The sequence below is a fragment of the Malania oleifera genome, chromosome 5 (assembly GCF_029873635.1).
Source record: "Malania oleifera isolate guangnan ecotype guangnan chromosome 5, ASM2987363v1, whole genome shotgun sequence".
Taxonomy (NCBI): Eukaryota; Viridiplantae; Streptophyta; class Magnoliopsida; order Santalales; family Ximeniaceae; genus Malania; species Malania oleifera.
In genome coordinates, this window is record NC_080421.1 from 53,849,418 (window position 1) to 53,864,456 (window position 15,039).

At 36.7% G+C, this 15,039-nt stretch overlaps 1 protein-coding gene across 2 annotated transcripts in view; it reads left to right on the forward strand.

Annotated features, from left to right (window-relative positions):
- The first annotated feature begins 3,927 nt into the window (after window positions 1–3,927).
- Window positions 3,928–15,039, forward strand: part of LOC131156267 (uncharacterized) — a 121,279-nt gene continuing 110,167 nt past the window's right edge. The window contains exons 1-3 of one of the 2 annotated variants that reach the window (XM_058109809.1): window positions 3,928–4,260; window positions 4,333–4,387; window positions 4,914–4,969. In XM_058109809.1, coding sequence (XP_057965792.1) covers window positions 4,111–4,260; window positions 4,333–4,387; window positions 4,914–4,969 — 261 coding nt within the window. In that variant the 5' untranslated portion in view covers window positions 3,928–4,110. Of the gene's footprint in view, window positions 4,261–4,332; window positions 4,409–4,913; window positions 4,970–15,039 lie in introns of both variants that reach the window. The other variant, XM_058109808.1, reaches the window with a different exon arrangement.

A 15,039-nucleotide genomic window follows, 5' to 3' on the forward strand; every position in this document is an offset into this window, starting at 1 on the left:
GAAAAAAAATATAATTTAAACAGTTGGCATTTTACCCATACGGAAACATATACACGTACATATAACACAATTATTTTTCCATTAAATTCATAAAAAATTCTGATTTAATATATATTTTTCCCCTTACCTGATTTTTTGAACTACGCCAACAGGGACTCCGAAAAATACTTGTGGCCCTGACCCTAAATAAAATATTATTTAAATATTTCCTAGGATCATAATTCCTAAATAAATAATAATACTCTTAAATTTAGCCAAATTCTCAAATCCCACTCTCGCTTTGGAGTAGGGTTTAGAAAACCCCAATTGAAAAATTACATACGCTAAAATGACGATGATGACGACTAGGACCTCGTGGTGGTGTCCGTTCGTTGATTTAGCTACATATTAACGGAAAAATTGAGAAAATGAGGAAAAATTACCTTTCCCCAGGAGCAATGCCTAAGCCGTTCCCATGAAAAATCTGTTTCAGTAAAAATGTCGGCAGCGGAACCAGGATTCCAATGGCACCTTCTGTTTCCCGATTCGTTGCAAACTCGCCGAATAATTGAGAAAAGGAGAGAGACGGAGACGGAGTGGCTGGAAATATTTTGGGGGGGGGGGGAGTGTTTGCGCCTCAGGTTCTTCTCCTTCTTCTTTCTTCTTCTTCTTCTTTCTTCTTTCTTCTCATCTCTCTGTCAGTTACTTTATATATTATATTAACCTACTATATAAGTATATATATTTCTCTTATTTCAGTTAGTTTTTTTTTTTAAACCAATGTAAAAATGTTTAATTTAATAACTAATTATTTAATTATTTAACTAATCTTAATTTAATTTAATTTCTTTAATTTTAATTTGTTTTCTTCTTTTTTCCACGCCATTCCTTTTATTTATTTATTTACTATTTTATCTATTATATTTATTTTATTTTATTTTTTATTATTTCAATCATTTTAAATTTTTCGGATCTTCACAAAATCTGTGAGAAAACCTTGCTTAACTCCCCAAAATCAATAATCAACCAAGCAAAGTAATGGGAGCATGATCAATAATACTAAGCAATAACCCAAGCAAGAACTCTCACAAAGCTAAGATTAATCAATGGAATGAAGGTATGAGAGTGTTTGGAAGTATTATAGGCAAAATGGGATTTTGAGTTTGAGGGAATTTTGGCTAATGATTTTTCTTAATCTCTCCTTAATCCACACAAATGAACCTATATTTATAGGTTAGGTTAAAATTATAACCGTTTGGGACATGTTGGGAATTCTTAGAAAAGTTTCAAAATGTTTAAATGAAATTAACCCAAAATAACCTGTATTTACCACAGTTAAATAATTTTTAACCCGGCGCGGTTCGGGTGGCTGAACCGTGATTCGGTCACCCGAACATACATAATAATAAAAGGTCTTTAAATAGGTTCAATAGCCCGAATTTCAGTTCAGTGGCCCGAATTAAAGTCAGAAACATTTCTTTGTAAATTCGGGTGCCCGGTCATAGGTTTGGTAGCTCGAACTCGTGTGTTTGGTCGCCCGGGGCTCAATTTGAACTAAACAGCTCGGTAGCCCGAGTTGGTAGAATGTCCTTTTTAGGTGGTTCAGGCGCTCGTGGAAGATGTGCACAATTTTGTTTGGTCGCCCGAGAGCCTAAGTCAACTGTTGACTTCTCAACAGTTCGAGCGCCTGAGGAGTTTTGAACTCTTGGGGTTTGGTTGCCTGAGCTTTCTCAAATTCCCTAATATTATTCAATTTAGTGCATTTTTAACACTCTTGTATTTTGTATGATATGTGTGTGAATGTTGGGACCTAGAGTCATACTATGGTCTTACTGAGGTTGTTTTGAGATAGTTCCAAAAATCTGTCCTAAGGTCATTCTGTCCCTATGGTTAGTCTATGACATTTCTGAGCTTACAAACCTACATGCATGATATGCAGAGATTATTACAGGCCATATTCCTAGTTATTATTACAGACCCATATTACATTAATTGACTTTACAATATGAAATAGAATCTTCAGGGTCTTCGGGCTTCACTTTAGGTTGTCGCATGCCATTATATGAGTATTTGCTAATAAGAACCTACACACAAACTTGACAACCATTTAATATCTGAGTATTTGTCATAATCAAAATAAGATATGACCCAAGGGGCCAACAGATTTCTCATTCTTCCTCTTGTAAATGCTTCCATATCAATGAAATTTTTTTTCGCTACCAAAAAATAAAAATGCAGCCACCCCACCAAATGGGACTTGAGGCTTGGTTTATTTTTTGTTTTTCTTCTTGTTGTTGGTTTGTGTCATTAGATTCCCGAGAATGTACACAAGATTCCCATGTCAATATTTGGTTGAACATGAGAATGCTAGCATACATTTTTTAAAAATGACTATTATACCCTTGACATGTGTATACCCAATATATGAAAAAATAATTATATTTTCAACAAAAAAATACTAAGAATATGCACTTAATCAAACCCATGTCATTAAATTCTCAAAAATCATAAATTTTGTTTAAAAAAAAAGTAACACTTAAATAATCCTTAACCCAAATAATGAGGTAACTGTGTCCAAATATTATAATTAAATTATATTATTATAATTTTCTTTTATAAACAATGAAATTTAGTAAAAGAGAGAAGAATGTACATGAGAAGAAGAAAGAGGAAAAGGAAAAAGAAAACAAGGTGAATAAGAAATCCTCCCTTTACAGTAGTAACAAAAATTACAACAAAAACATCATAATCTAAAAGTCAACTCAATAAAGTGGAACCAACTAGTCCTGCTGCATGTCTTCCAAAGAAACATGACAAGAAAAGCCATTACCCAATACCCACAATGATGCAATGTAATCCACTCTACTCCAAAGTAAGTTATCAACATAGCTGCCCTTTGAAAATACTGGCGTTCCACTCTAATCAAACACATCAAATAACATCCATAGTAGTGCATTGCCACAAGACTTTTCTATCCTCCCCTTTTCCAAAATATCTAGAGTGCAAAAAGCTTTCAAGGTGGATGGACAAATCCCACCTTCACCATATATAACAAACAATTTATTCTAGACGTTCCAAGTAAAGTGGCAATGAAGAAACAAACGTGGGCAAGTCTCCCCATTTCTCAAACAAAGGACACAAACATCTGTGATAGGGCCTTGTTAGGGTTTCTCTTTCTAACATAATAATATTATTAATTTCATTTTATTAATAATTTATTATTCTAAATTTAATAATAGTGTAATAATACTATATCGTAGGGGAATCGTTGTTAAACTCATCAAAATAGCAAGGGCAATTTGGTCCAAAAAGTAAGATCCCATGGGAATGAGATTCACATGAAACTTACCCATGAGGAAGGAGATGAGAATGAGATGCCCATGTTTTGTGGAATCATTCATTCCCAAGAATGTTTGATGTCTGCCACTTAGGATTTCCATGTCCAAACAAATGCGGGAATATGTGAGGCTCGTGGCATCTCATTCCCATGAATGTTGAAAGATGCCGCAAACTGAACATCCCTAATGATGAATGCTAAAGCCATTTACCCATTAAAACTACATTTTTAGACACCAACTTGCCAAGACTCAAATATGCTCCCTTTTAGTCCTATAAACAATCTCTCATCTAACCAAGTGATCCTCTTTCTCTTATATTTCATACCATAAGAAGCTATCAATCTTATAAAATTCATTAGTTTTTGTCAACGTATTTTACCTATTTGCCTCCTTTGCTAGACATATAATGTTAATAGAAGTGTTGTTAATGAATTGCGTTGCTTCAATATTTACTGCATACTTGCCACTACTTTCATAATTGTTTACTACTTTTGTTGATATTTGATTGAATGATAATGAAAGTATTTCATGAAAAAATTGTCCCAATTAAGCAAGAGTGCTTTAGTTAGCTTCGCAGGCCTTTTACAAAGGTGTGAAGTAGTCTACTCGTGACACATGGCTGGCCGTAAATCCAAGCCAAACAAATCCCATCACCTTTGCAAACCCCGTTGCCGAGCAGGCTCTCGGACATCCGAGCCGTATGGTCCGTATCGCCAACTGATCCATTACGTTTGGTACCGCCTCCAGTTTGAAGTTTGAGCGCCTCCTTCCCCTTCCCACCATAACCGTTACAATGGCTGTGCAGGCTTATACGTCTTTGCTCCCTTTCCCTCAATTTCAATTCCAAGTTCGTTATCCTGTTGCATCCCCGCCGTCTCTCGTCACCGGATCGCGCAAATCGCCGGCGGGACTGAGTTGCTCTTCAAGTCGTGATCGGAAGGACGTACGCATCGCGTAGTTCACAAGTTTATACCCAAATTTATCGTTCTAATTCTTTTTTTTTTGGGGGGTATAGGATTATCTGTTGGATGCTCCTATTTCGGTCGGTGATGGCTTCTCTTTCAGTGGAGGTGAGATTCGATCATTCAATCGTAAGCACATAACTTGGTTCCTCTTCCAGTTGAATTCTACTTTTCGCAGTAAAAGGATACTCAAATAGGAAAAAAATTTCTGTATTACGCTCGCACCTTTACATCTTTAAGATTGTAAATTTCTGTGGTCTCTTGGTTCGGGTCGCGGTTGCTACTGCCCGAGTACCTTGCGACTCGAGTTTAGGAGCGGATTTCTGAATTCCTTCGCGTATGAAGAATTAGTTCGTCCATCACTTTAGAAGAATTCTGCGTGATTAAATGATTTTTAAGTGCTAGGATTGCATCCTTCTTTGCTGTTTGAGCATTTTGAACGGTTTGATAGAATTGATTGAATGAAGGGCTGTATCAATGATGTTTTCTGTTTTGATGATTTTTTTTTGTAGTTGCTGGATGAAGTGGATACACTTGGTGGTGGATCCTAGAATTTTCCCATAAATAAGTGTTATATGAATTGTTGCTTTAAGATATATTTACAGATTACCTGAAGTCTTTGGTATTTTTGCAGGAAAATATTCAGATGAACCAAGCCGAGCAGATGAATGGTTTAAGCAAGGGAAGATGGTGAGTTTTGCTCCATCCTTATTTGCTTTGTAAATTACTTGGCATGTTGATGGAGAACCACCAATGGAAAACTTTAGGGCCCTGTTTGAAACTTGGAAAATGTCAAGGAAAGGAAAGTAAAATATGAATGCTATTTTTAATGTTTGGTTATTAAAGAATATAAGAAAGAAAATAAAAAATATACTTGATGAACAAAAATATGATTTTACAAATCATTTACATTTGATATTTCTTAAATTTTAATCATATTAAAACAAAATTTTGTTTTTAGTAACATTTTGCATAGAGGGAAAATATAGCAGAAAATGAGTGTTTATCTTATTTTCCTTTTCTTTCCTTTCTCAAACCAAAATCTTTGATCCAAATGGGCCCTAGATGTTTATAATGTAGTTAGAATTTTAAAATAGCCAATGAAAAAATGTGGAAGAATTTGATTAGGGAATTGGAGGTGGATAGGGGGGCTATTATCTCGGATCCTATTTTAATTGCCTCTGAGATCACTGATTTTTATTATAATTTGTGTATTGAAGAGGATGAGAGTAGACTGATGGTGGAAGGGTTAGAATGGGATCCTTTTCCTATTGATATGATAGCTTGGTTGGAGAGACCTTTTGAGGAATAGGAACTTAGGGCTATAGTTTTTGGGATGGAGAGGGATAAAGCTTTTGGGCCAGATGATTTTAATTTAGCTTTTTATCTAGATTGTTGGGCGGTGGTGAAGAATGACCCAATGAAGGTTTTCAATGAATTCTATTGGAATGGGTTTTAAGTAAGAGTATTAATTATACATTTATAACTTTGGTGCCTAAGAAAAGTAGGTCTATCAAGATCTTTAACTATAGACTGATGGTCTAGTTTCGAGTATTTACAAGATAATCACCAAAGTGCTAGCTAAGAGGTTGAGTGTAGTGCTTGATAAGACAATTTCTATGGCCCATAGTGCTTTTGTGGGGGGTAGATAGATTGTGGATGCAGTCCTGATTGCGAATGAAACCATTTAGGATATGAGGAGGAAGAAGAAGGGGTTTGGAGAGATATGGTGTAGATGGATGAAAGGTTGTATGTATAATGTGAATTTTGTAGTGATAGTCAATGGTAAGGCCAAATCTTGGTTCAAGGCCATGAGGGGGGTTAGACAAGGAGATCCTCTTTCTCCGTTCTTGTTTGTGCTAGTGGATGATGTTTTGAGTAGAATGGTAGAAAGGGTTGTAGATAGAGGTTTAGTGAAAGGACTTAAGTGTGTAGGGAGGAGATCACACTGTCGCGCCTTCAGCTTGCGAATGATACTATCTTTTTTTTGGAGGATCATAAGCCTTCTTTCATTAATATTTTGGGGCTCTTTAAAATCTTTGAAGGGGTTTCGGGCTTAATATTAACTTGGGTAAGAGTGGTATTGCAACTATTAATGTGCTTGTAGAGTGTGTTAGGGATTTAGCCATGGAAGTTGGGTGTGCTGAGCTGGGTGTCATTGTCCTATCTAGGGTAGGGGTTCCTTTGGGAGGTAATCCTAGATCATCTAGTTTTTGGGATCTTACGGTGGAGAGAGTGTCTAAGCATTTAGATAGGTGGAAGGGAGCCCTTTCTTCTTTAGGAAGGAGGAATACTCTCATTCATGCTTGTCTTTCTAGTATTCCATTGTATTTTTTTTTTCTATTTTTAAAACTCCAATGGGAGTCACTAGTAGGATTGAGAGAATTATGAGAGATTTTCTTTGGTTAGGCGTAGCAGTTTCTAAGGATCATTTGGTGAGTAGGGAGGTGGTTTGTAGGACTAAGAGGGAGGGTAAGTGGCTCTAGTGGTTCCCGCTAGAGGTTTCTTCATTGTGGCATAGAGTTGTCAAAAGTAAATTTGGACTTGATGGGAATGCATGGGATACTAATTTGGGTTTTAGATGCTCTTCGGATAGCCCATGGAAAGCTATATCTCTTATTTTCCCTTTCTTTATTCCCCATACTAAATTTGTTTTGGGTAAGGGTTGTAATATCTGTTTTTGGAAAGACCTATGGACGGGGTATGCTGTTTTGTCCACCTCCTTTCCTCACCTTTTTTGGTTGAGCTAAGGGAAAAAATGATCCCATTTCTTTGTTTAGAGTAGACTCGGATGGTCTTTTACCCTCTTGGGATTTCCATTTCAGGAGAGCCTTGAATGATATGTGTTAGCCTTGGTAGGCTACATAATCATGTTTATGTGTTTTGATGATATTAAACTATATGTCATTTCTAGTGTTTTCCATCTTTGCAGATCATGTTTAGTACAGGTTCAGTGACCAATACATGAAGTACTGGATCAAAGGCAAAGATCGGACCGAGTTGTTGTTCGAATAAGGAGAGATCAAATGGACACGTACTCGGAAGGACCCAAGCACACCAAAAGAAGCTTAATGTTGTATTTTATGTAATGGGTGTGTGTTTGAGGTAGTCTATTTTGTAACTCTTGCTGGTTTTGTTTCTTACATGATTTCTGAGCAAAAGTTGAGCAAATGCAAGCATACTAGGACACATGAGTTTATAGGATTTCACCAAAGTCACAAACTCAACATACATGGTTTTCAAAGTTAAATTAAAGAGTTTGTCAAAAGAATCCTAAACTCAAAGTTGTTTGCCAAAGGGATAAGTTTTCAAACATCTTGGTATTTTGAACATCTTCATACTTAGTTCTGGTTTTATCAAAATGAGTCTTATGTCCTAAAGGTTCAAAGAAAGTCAAGTATATTTTCAATAAAGGACATATAAGTATAAAAGATATCAAAATGGTTTTTCAAATGTGTTTTTATTAATAAGATATCTTATACTCAAGGGGTAATTCATTTGGACAAGTATTAAACTCTATTAGACTTAATATATTTCATATACTTTTGTCCAAAAATGTTTTAAGTCATTAAAAGGCTTTTTGACAAAGAAAAATAGAGCAATCGTCGACTAACGTAGTGCGCCTCAAGTCCTGAACACCCTTTGGTATTTAGGGTATAACTTTTGCTAGAAAAGTCCAAAAAGGATGATCTTGGTCTCTATGGAAAGCTAAGAAAAAATCTCACAACTTTTATGTTGATGACTTTTTCTGATTCAAGGCACTAGTCGATCATACCAGGGGATTTGTCGACCAGACCATTTGAGTAGCTAAACATATCTTTTTGCCCGTGACTAGTCAACCAATGTAGGGGACTGGTCGACCAGAGGCCTTGAGCCCAGCGCTCCAACGGCTAGAACTCGAGCCAACCGAATGGGATTTGCTCCCAATGGTTAGTTAACGTTCATATTGGCTCTTTGGCTATAAATACAAGCTATTAGGCTTGTTTAGACATGGTTTTGGATGGTTTCGAAGGGTTTTGATCATTTTAGTGAAATATATTTTTAATTACCAAAACCTAAGCACTTTGCACTTTGCATTTTAGCTATTCATTCACAAGTGCTCAAACTCACTTGTTCTCTAATCTTGTTTGAATCATTTCTTGAGAAAGTAGTGTAAGGATTTGTTTTGTATTTGCAATCAGCTCATTTGAGGAGCATCTTGTGTAAATCATCTTCTTATTGTAAATGTTCTTTGTGAACCATTTGTTGAAGGTTCTTGGTGAATCGAAGGCTCTTGGTGAGCGGGTAGGGATTTGTTCCTAAGTGTAGGGTTTGGTACCTGAGTTGTAAGGCTTGCTCTGCCAGTGAAGGAGTATTCATAGTGGATTGTGGAATCCTTGGTTTGGTGCTAAGGCATAGACGTAGGCTTGGTGCCGAACCACGTTAAATCTCCGGTGTTAAGATTTTCTCTCCCTATACTCTTTATTTATGTCTTGTGCTTGATTTGTTTTATATATTGCGATTTATTTGCTTGAATCTTGCCAAGAGTTTTTATTTTGTAGAGAAATTTAATATACGTGAAAAGAGTCCATTCACCCCCCTTTGGACTATATACTCTTGGGCTAGGACGATTAACAATATGGAAACTATTGAATTATCTTCCTTATTGATTATGTTGAATAACTGTAGTGTACCCTCCGAAATGATAGCCAATATTGGTTATTGGATTCTTTGGGAGTCTATTCTTGTAAATATTTCTTTGAATTCTTGGTTCGGACAAATTTCTCTTTTCCTCTTTACAAGGTTATGTGGAAGGTAAAAAATTTCTCCCTAAAGTCAAAGCGTTTCTTTGGTTGGTTGTGCTTAATAGGATAATTACTAATGACTTGTTGCAGATGAGGAGACCTTTGAAGGCTCTCCTTCCTGATACTTGTATGCTGTGCTTTAACTGTTCAGAGTCTGTTTCACCCCTTTTCTTGCACTGCAATTATGCATGGAAGGTTCGGAAAAAAATTATTCAATTACTTTGAAGAAAGTTGGGTTTATCCTAGAACAGTGGAGGAGTTCTTGGCAATTTCTTTTGTGGGGTTTGGAAGGAAGAAGGAAGGAATTGCATTATGGAATTTTGCTATATTTGCAGTGTTTTGGGGCTTTTGGAAGGAACGTAATGCACGTATATTTGCAGGGAAGAAGTTAGCATACTGGTTGGTGTGGGAGAAAATTCAGTTTATGGCTTCTTTATGGTGCATGGGCTATGGAAATTGCAAGGGAATGTGAGTTGCAGAAGTTAAGCGCAATTGGAAGTCTCTTTTAAGGGCGTCTTGAGTTTTTTGTCATTGTTTATTTTTGCAATTTTCTTTTTGGTTTTCCTGAGGATTATCTGACTTTGTTAAAGACATGTCCTCTCTCCTGCTTGTAAATATATCTTTATCTAATGAATTTCTTTTTCTATAAAAAAAAAAAAGACTAAACTTGACTATGAATGATATGAATCCTAAAAAAACTACAATGCACACACATGAAGCTACAGAACATAATGCATATGAATGGATATGGTCTAACATGACATGGCAACATTGAATGACTAGGTATGGGTATGAACAAGGATGCAATGATGAGTTAACTAGAGGAATTTACAAAACAAATGGCAGATTTTTTTTTTTGAAAGGGTAATAAGAATCTTGGAATTATGCAATTACAAATTTTCCCTAATCATGCAAACATTAATCAAGAAAATATGAGAATTTGGCCACTTTGCCAAAGAATTTGAGCACAAAGTGAGTTTACCATTGAATTCCAATGTAAATCCAGCAATTTCTCAAGTCCCTATTCTCAGATCCTCAAGAAAACAGCCTTCAGACAGTAGTTGGAAGTTGGAACTCAATCTGAATCCAGGCAAGGCCTCAAAACTCTGAAGTTTGCTCGGGCAGCCCAAGATTAGGCTTTATTTGACGTTAGGAATGCGATCCAAGCTTGATACTTCAACATTCATTCAGAAAGCTTCAAAATATCAGGACAAAATCCAAATTCTCATAGCTGGAAGCAATTTCTTGCAAGTGTGGGCAAAACAGGTGAAATTCGTCAACTTCCCCACGTGCGTGAGCTGCCAGCAGGTCTCCTACGATGATGAGATTCTGGCTGTAGGCAGATCAGAGGGTGGGATTCCAGTGAGGGTGGCTGTGTGGAGGAAAATTGCAGGAAATGGGGTACTTAGGGGGGAGGTTCTGGAAAATGTTCAGCCAGAGTGTGAAGCTTCTCTAGTGGTTTGGTTGGTTGAAGTTAAGGTTTCAGGGGCGATGAAACTTCAGCTGGGGACGGTGATGAAACTTCAGCTGGGGATGTTTTGGGGGGTGTCTGATTTTGGTGGTAAGGGAGGTGTCGCGGTTTGGTTGGTTGAAGTTAGGGTTCCAAGTTGAGGGGCACGAAGGTAATTTCTTGGGAAGTTGCAGATGAACAGTGTTCAGTTCTCTGCCGTTTGTAATGGCTGCGCAGTGATCGTGGTTCACTCTGAAAAACAACAACCTTTGGGAGAGAGAGAGAGAGAGAGAGGGATATTGCAATCTGAAAAACAACAACCTTTGGGAGAGAGAGGGAGGGAGAGACAGAGGGAAATTGCAATCTGATTGAAAACAATAACTGTACTTCTACTAACATGTCAGGCACTAAAACCACTAATACAACTAACTCATATTTACAAATATGCCCAATTAAACACATAATTACAAATACTAAAAGAATTGACTAAAAAGGTACAAAGAGGTCCTCGATACGCATATTTCCTTCTTAAGCCTATGCCTAAAATACCTGTGCTAAACGGGCAGCCTGGGGGATATAGGTGGTCCTCCATCAATATGTTTGTGAATGACCTTGCTCTTCAACCTCAATTTTTCATTTCTAACCCAATAAATGAGGGACAATTGTTTGCTTTTAATTTTGTTAAAAATTCTGTAATCATCAATCCTATTGTTGAAAATCCTCTTGAATTATTTCTCCTCTATCCAATAAATTTGTGCTTCCATCCCTTACATCTTCTCCCTTCACTTCTTCTTTCACCAAATCTAGTGAAACATTGCCCATCATTCTAGAATATGGATCAAGTGCGCATTTGCTTCAGCTGCCAATAGATTTGGATATTAAATTGATATCTTGATTGGAGGACTTGTTATTTTATCATAGGACATTGCAGCCTTGTATGCTACTTGTAGTTGGAGGATCTTTGAGATACTCTCCAGTTGTGATTTACGATGCAATGCAGTTCGTACCACCTTGTGATTTGCCTATATGTTCGACTTTTTTCCCACTCATGGAGTTAAGCCCATGGTGTTTAAAAACTTTGAGGTGAGTTTTCTTTAACACTGGAAGTTTGATGGAGAAGTGAAGAACCACCAATGGAGAACTTTAGATGCTTATATTGTAGCTAGGATTTTTATTTCAGTTTGGTAAAATTCAAGTTATTTTATAAATTTGGTTAATTTAGGGTTATTTGGTGTATTTTAAGTACTTTGGGATTATTTTGTACTTGTTTTACTTGGGGTTACTTTGTAGTATTTGTTTAGTAGTGAGGTTTGATGTATAAGTACTCTGTTTGTATTATATGAAACAGTCATAATTTGAAATCGGACGCCCAGTTCCATCTCTTTTTCGTGCAACCTCTCTTCTTCTTCTTCCTCTGTTCTTCTTCTTTCTTCTCATTCTGTTCTTCTCTGTTCTGTCTCTAACTCTCAGCTGTCTTCTAATTTCTGCCTTATTTGTAGATGCCTCTCTTTCCTTCTTCCTTTTTCTCTCTTCTTCTCATCTTCTCTATTTTTCTTTCCCTTCTTTCTCTCTCTACTTCTGGTCTGCTGTACTTGTCCTATATCCGTATTTGTTATGGGGTAGGCAAGAAAATTTTATTTGCCAAAAGCAGAAATAGAGAATCTTCAAGAATGCTCAAATGAAGCCTGTTAGTTACCCATATGAACTTTGGATGCAAGTAGAGATAGCAGAGGAGGAAGAACATCCTCTTACATCTTCAGGGACATAGGACCATTGTGAAAAAAAAAATGGCATCCCCGGGCTATAGGCTCCACTCTTTGGAGGTTAGGGGGAGGCTTGTTGCAATGTATGCAGCGTTACCCCTGCTTTTATGCAGAGAGGCTGTTTCCTTGGACTCAAACCCATGGCCAATTGGCGAAAAAGGTGGAACCTTACCATTGATCCAAGGCTCGCTCTCATGCAGGTCCACTGTAATGAACTATAAAACATGTTCAAAGGCACATTTGACAATTACCATCCTCTTAGCCAGATAAGAAGATAATAAATCGAAATTTTTGAAATTGGGGATGTACAGGAGTGAAAAGCAAGGCGTAGTCCCAAGAGGGGGGGGGTGAATTGGATTTTAAAACTTTCTTTTAATTCCTATAAGGACTTTTTCTTGATTAATCATTTTTTTTAAATTGTTTGGTTGGTAATTACCAATCACACAAGAAACCCTCGTTTCGTATTTAATCCACAAAAAACACACACTATCAATCTTTCAGTAATCAACCCCCCCCCCCCCCCCCCCCATCAACACAATGAAAGCAAACAACAAGGATTTGCCAAGATACAAGTTTAACTTCAGCACAATTAGATTTGCAAGATTCAGCACTGTTTGGAATACAAACACATCCAAACTTTAAATTAAACATTAGCCACAATATATCAATATATTAAATGCAACTTTTAGCTTTTGTTGTCAGCGCATGGTGGATATAAATTTGAAATTATGCCTTTTGTGTTTGCGGATGTGAAAGCCTTGTATTAATTGATTAGACTTAATATGATATGTAATATAAATCCAATCAAGCACAATCTCTACACTCTTACTCATATTCAGAACTGCAAATTAAATCTCTTAGTTAATGTCTCCTGGGATGTTAACCCAAGTAACGTACTCCCATATGGATTCCGCAATGTCTGATATAACCAACGTTACTCCCTTTCTGTTTCCACAAAACCCAAATCAAAAATTAAAATTTAAGTTTAATTGTTCCCAAATAGACGTTAGTATAGAGGAGTTTCAATTTCAACAAGCCATCCCCAATCAAAATGTACTCGAAAATAAGAGTAAAGAGTGGGAAAGAAAAGAGTTGAGACGGAGATTTTTACGAGGTGCGACTCATTCACCACGCCTAGTCGCCTCGCCTTTGGGTAAAACCACCAAAGGATTCACTAAACTTGTTCCTTTAACGGGAGGAACAAACCTTTACAACACTACTTGGTTAAGGCTAGAGCCCACCTTCTCCAAACGATGTCCCCTCATTCGGTCACTCCTTAACTAGGCTAGAGCCCGCTTCTCTAAGAAATATCCCCTTGCTTAGCCAATGATCCATACAACCCTTGGAGTCGTCAATCTACAATATACAAATTAAATATTTGTGTACAAAAAATTTGCGCCTAAAAGAGCTGATTAGTACGACAATTCAGAACTATAATATACTTCAAAGTAAATAACAATATGGAAATAACTTAAGCTCAAGAAGTATATCACCGATAATTCTTTCAATGATTGAAAGATTTAGAGTTTGTAGCACAATTCGGTGGAGAAGATCAACAAAAACTTAGTTCAATTCGTGCAAGTGAGGCAAGAGAGAGCCTTGAGAATTTGAGAGCAATGAGAGAGATTTTGAAATTTTTGCGAATTTGAATCTTGGGGTTTGTAGATTCAATGATCTTTGGGCTATTTATAGACTCTAAAAGGTATGTAACTGGTCCCCCAAGTGACTTGGAGTTTCCCCCAGTTTTCACAAAGTTTGAGAGCCCCAAGAAATCTTTTAAAAAATGTTTCCGTTGAAGGTTGTTTTAAAAATTTGTTGTGGCAAGTAGCTGCCATACTTGGCAGTCGAATGCCATGTTAGTATTAAAGGAGCAGCAGGGGCAGTAAGAGTAGAGGTGGCAGTCGCCTACCAGGACACAGGCCAGTCGCCTGCTGGACCACCCAGGCGCCTGTCCTGTTTAAGGGCAGTCTACTAGGTTGCTGTCAGCTTCGAGGTATTTTCTGTTTTTTAGGTCATAACTTTTTCTGGTACTCAAAGTTATGATCTTGGTGTTAAATGAAAGCTAAGAGGCAATGCCTACAACTTTAAAGTGAAACACTTTTTAAATAGAATGGTTATGTAGTTAGAAAAAAATACACCTCAAGATGATGTAGAAAAATTAAAATTATTTTGAAAATCTTCTTTTGATGCTGTTCATTCCAAAAATTTCAACCTTTTTGTGAAATAAGTTTGAAACCTTATAAAAATATTTCCTAAGTATGTTAAAAATGTATCTAGGTACCAATAAATGAACTGAAGAGGCATCATGGATCCATATTGAATTCTTTGAAGTACTTACATGTTGAAAATTTCCACTCAAGACTCTTTCCAAATTTTTCAATCCTTGAATTCCTTGAGGTCTTTTTGCTTGCTTCTCTTCTTTGAGTTTCCATGTTGATCACTTGGGCTTTCATTCTGAAGCTTTTTCTTTAATAATCAAATGCGTTCTTCATGATCTTTCAAGTTTTATTCCATGCCTCAGCTTTGATATAAATCATCCTTAGCTTTTGAAGTACAGACTTTTCATGAATTCTTTAACCTTGCATTCATCATTGAGTCCTGAAAATATATCACTTAAACAAATCATGTTAAGTTCTCCTTGTTTGTTAGCATCAAAACAAGATGTTAAGCCTTGTAAGGCCAACAAGGAGATATACAGTCTTGTAGACAAGCCAAAGGGAAGAAATCCTGTTACTTCTACGCAGTTGCTTTGAATGATTCCAC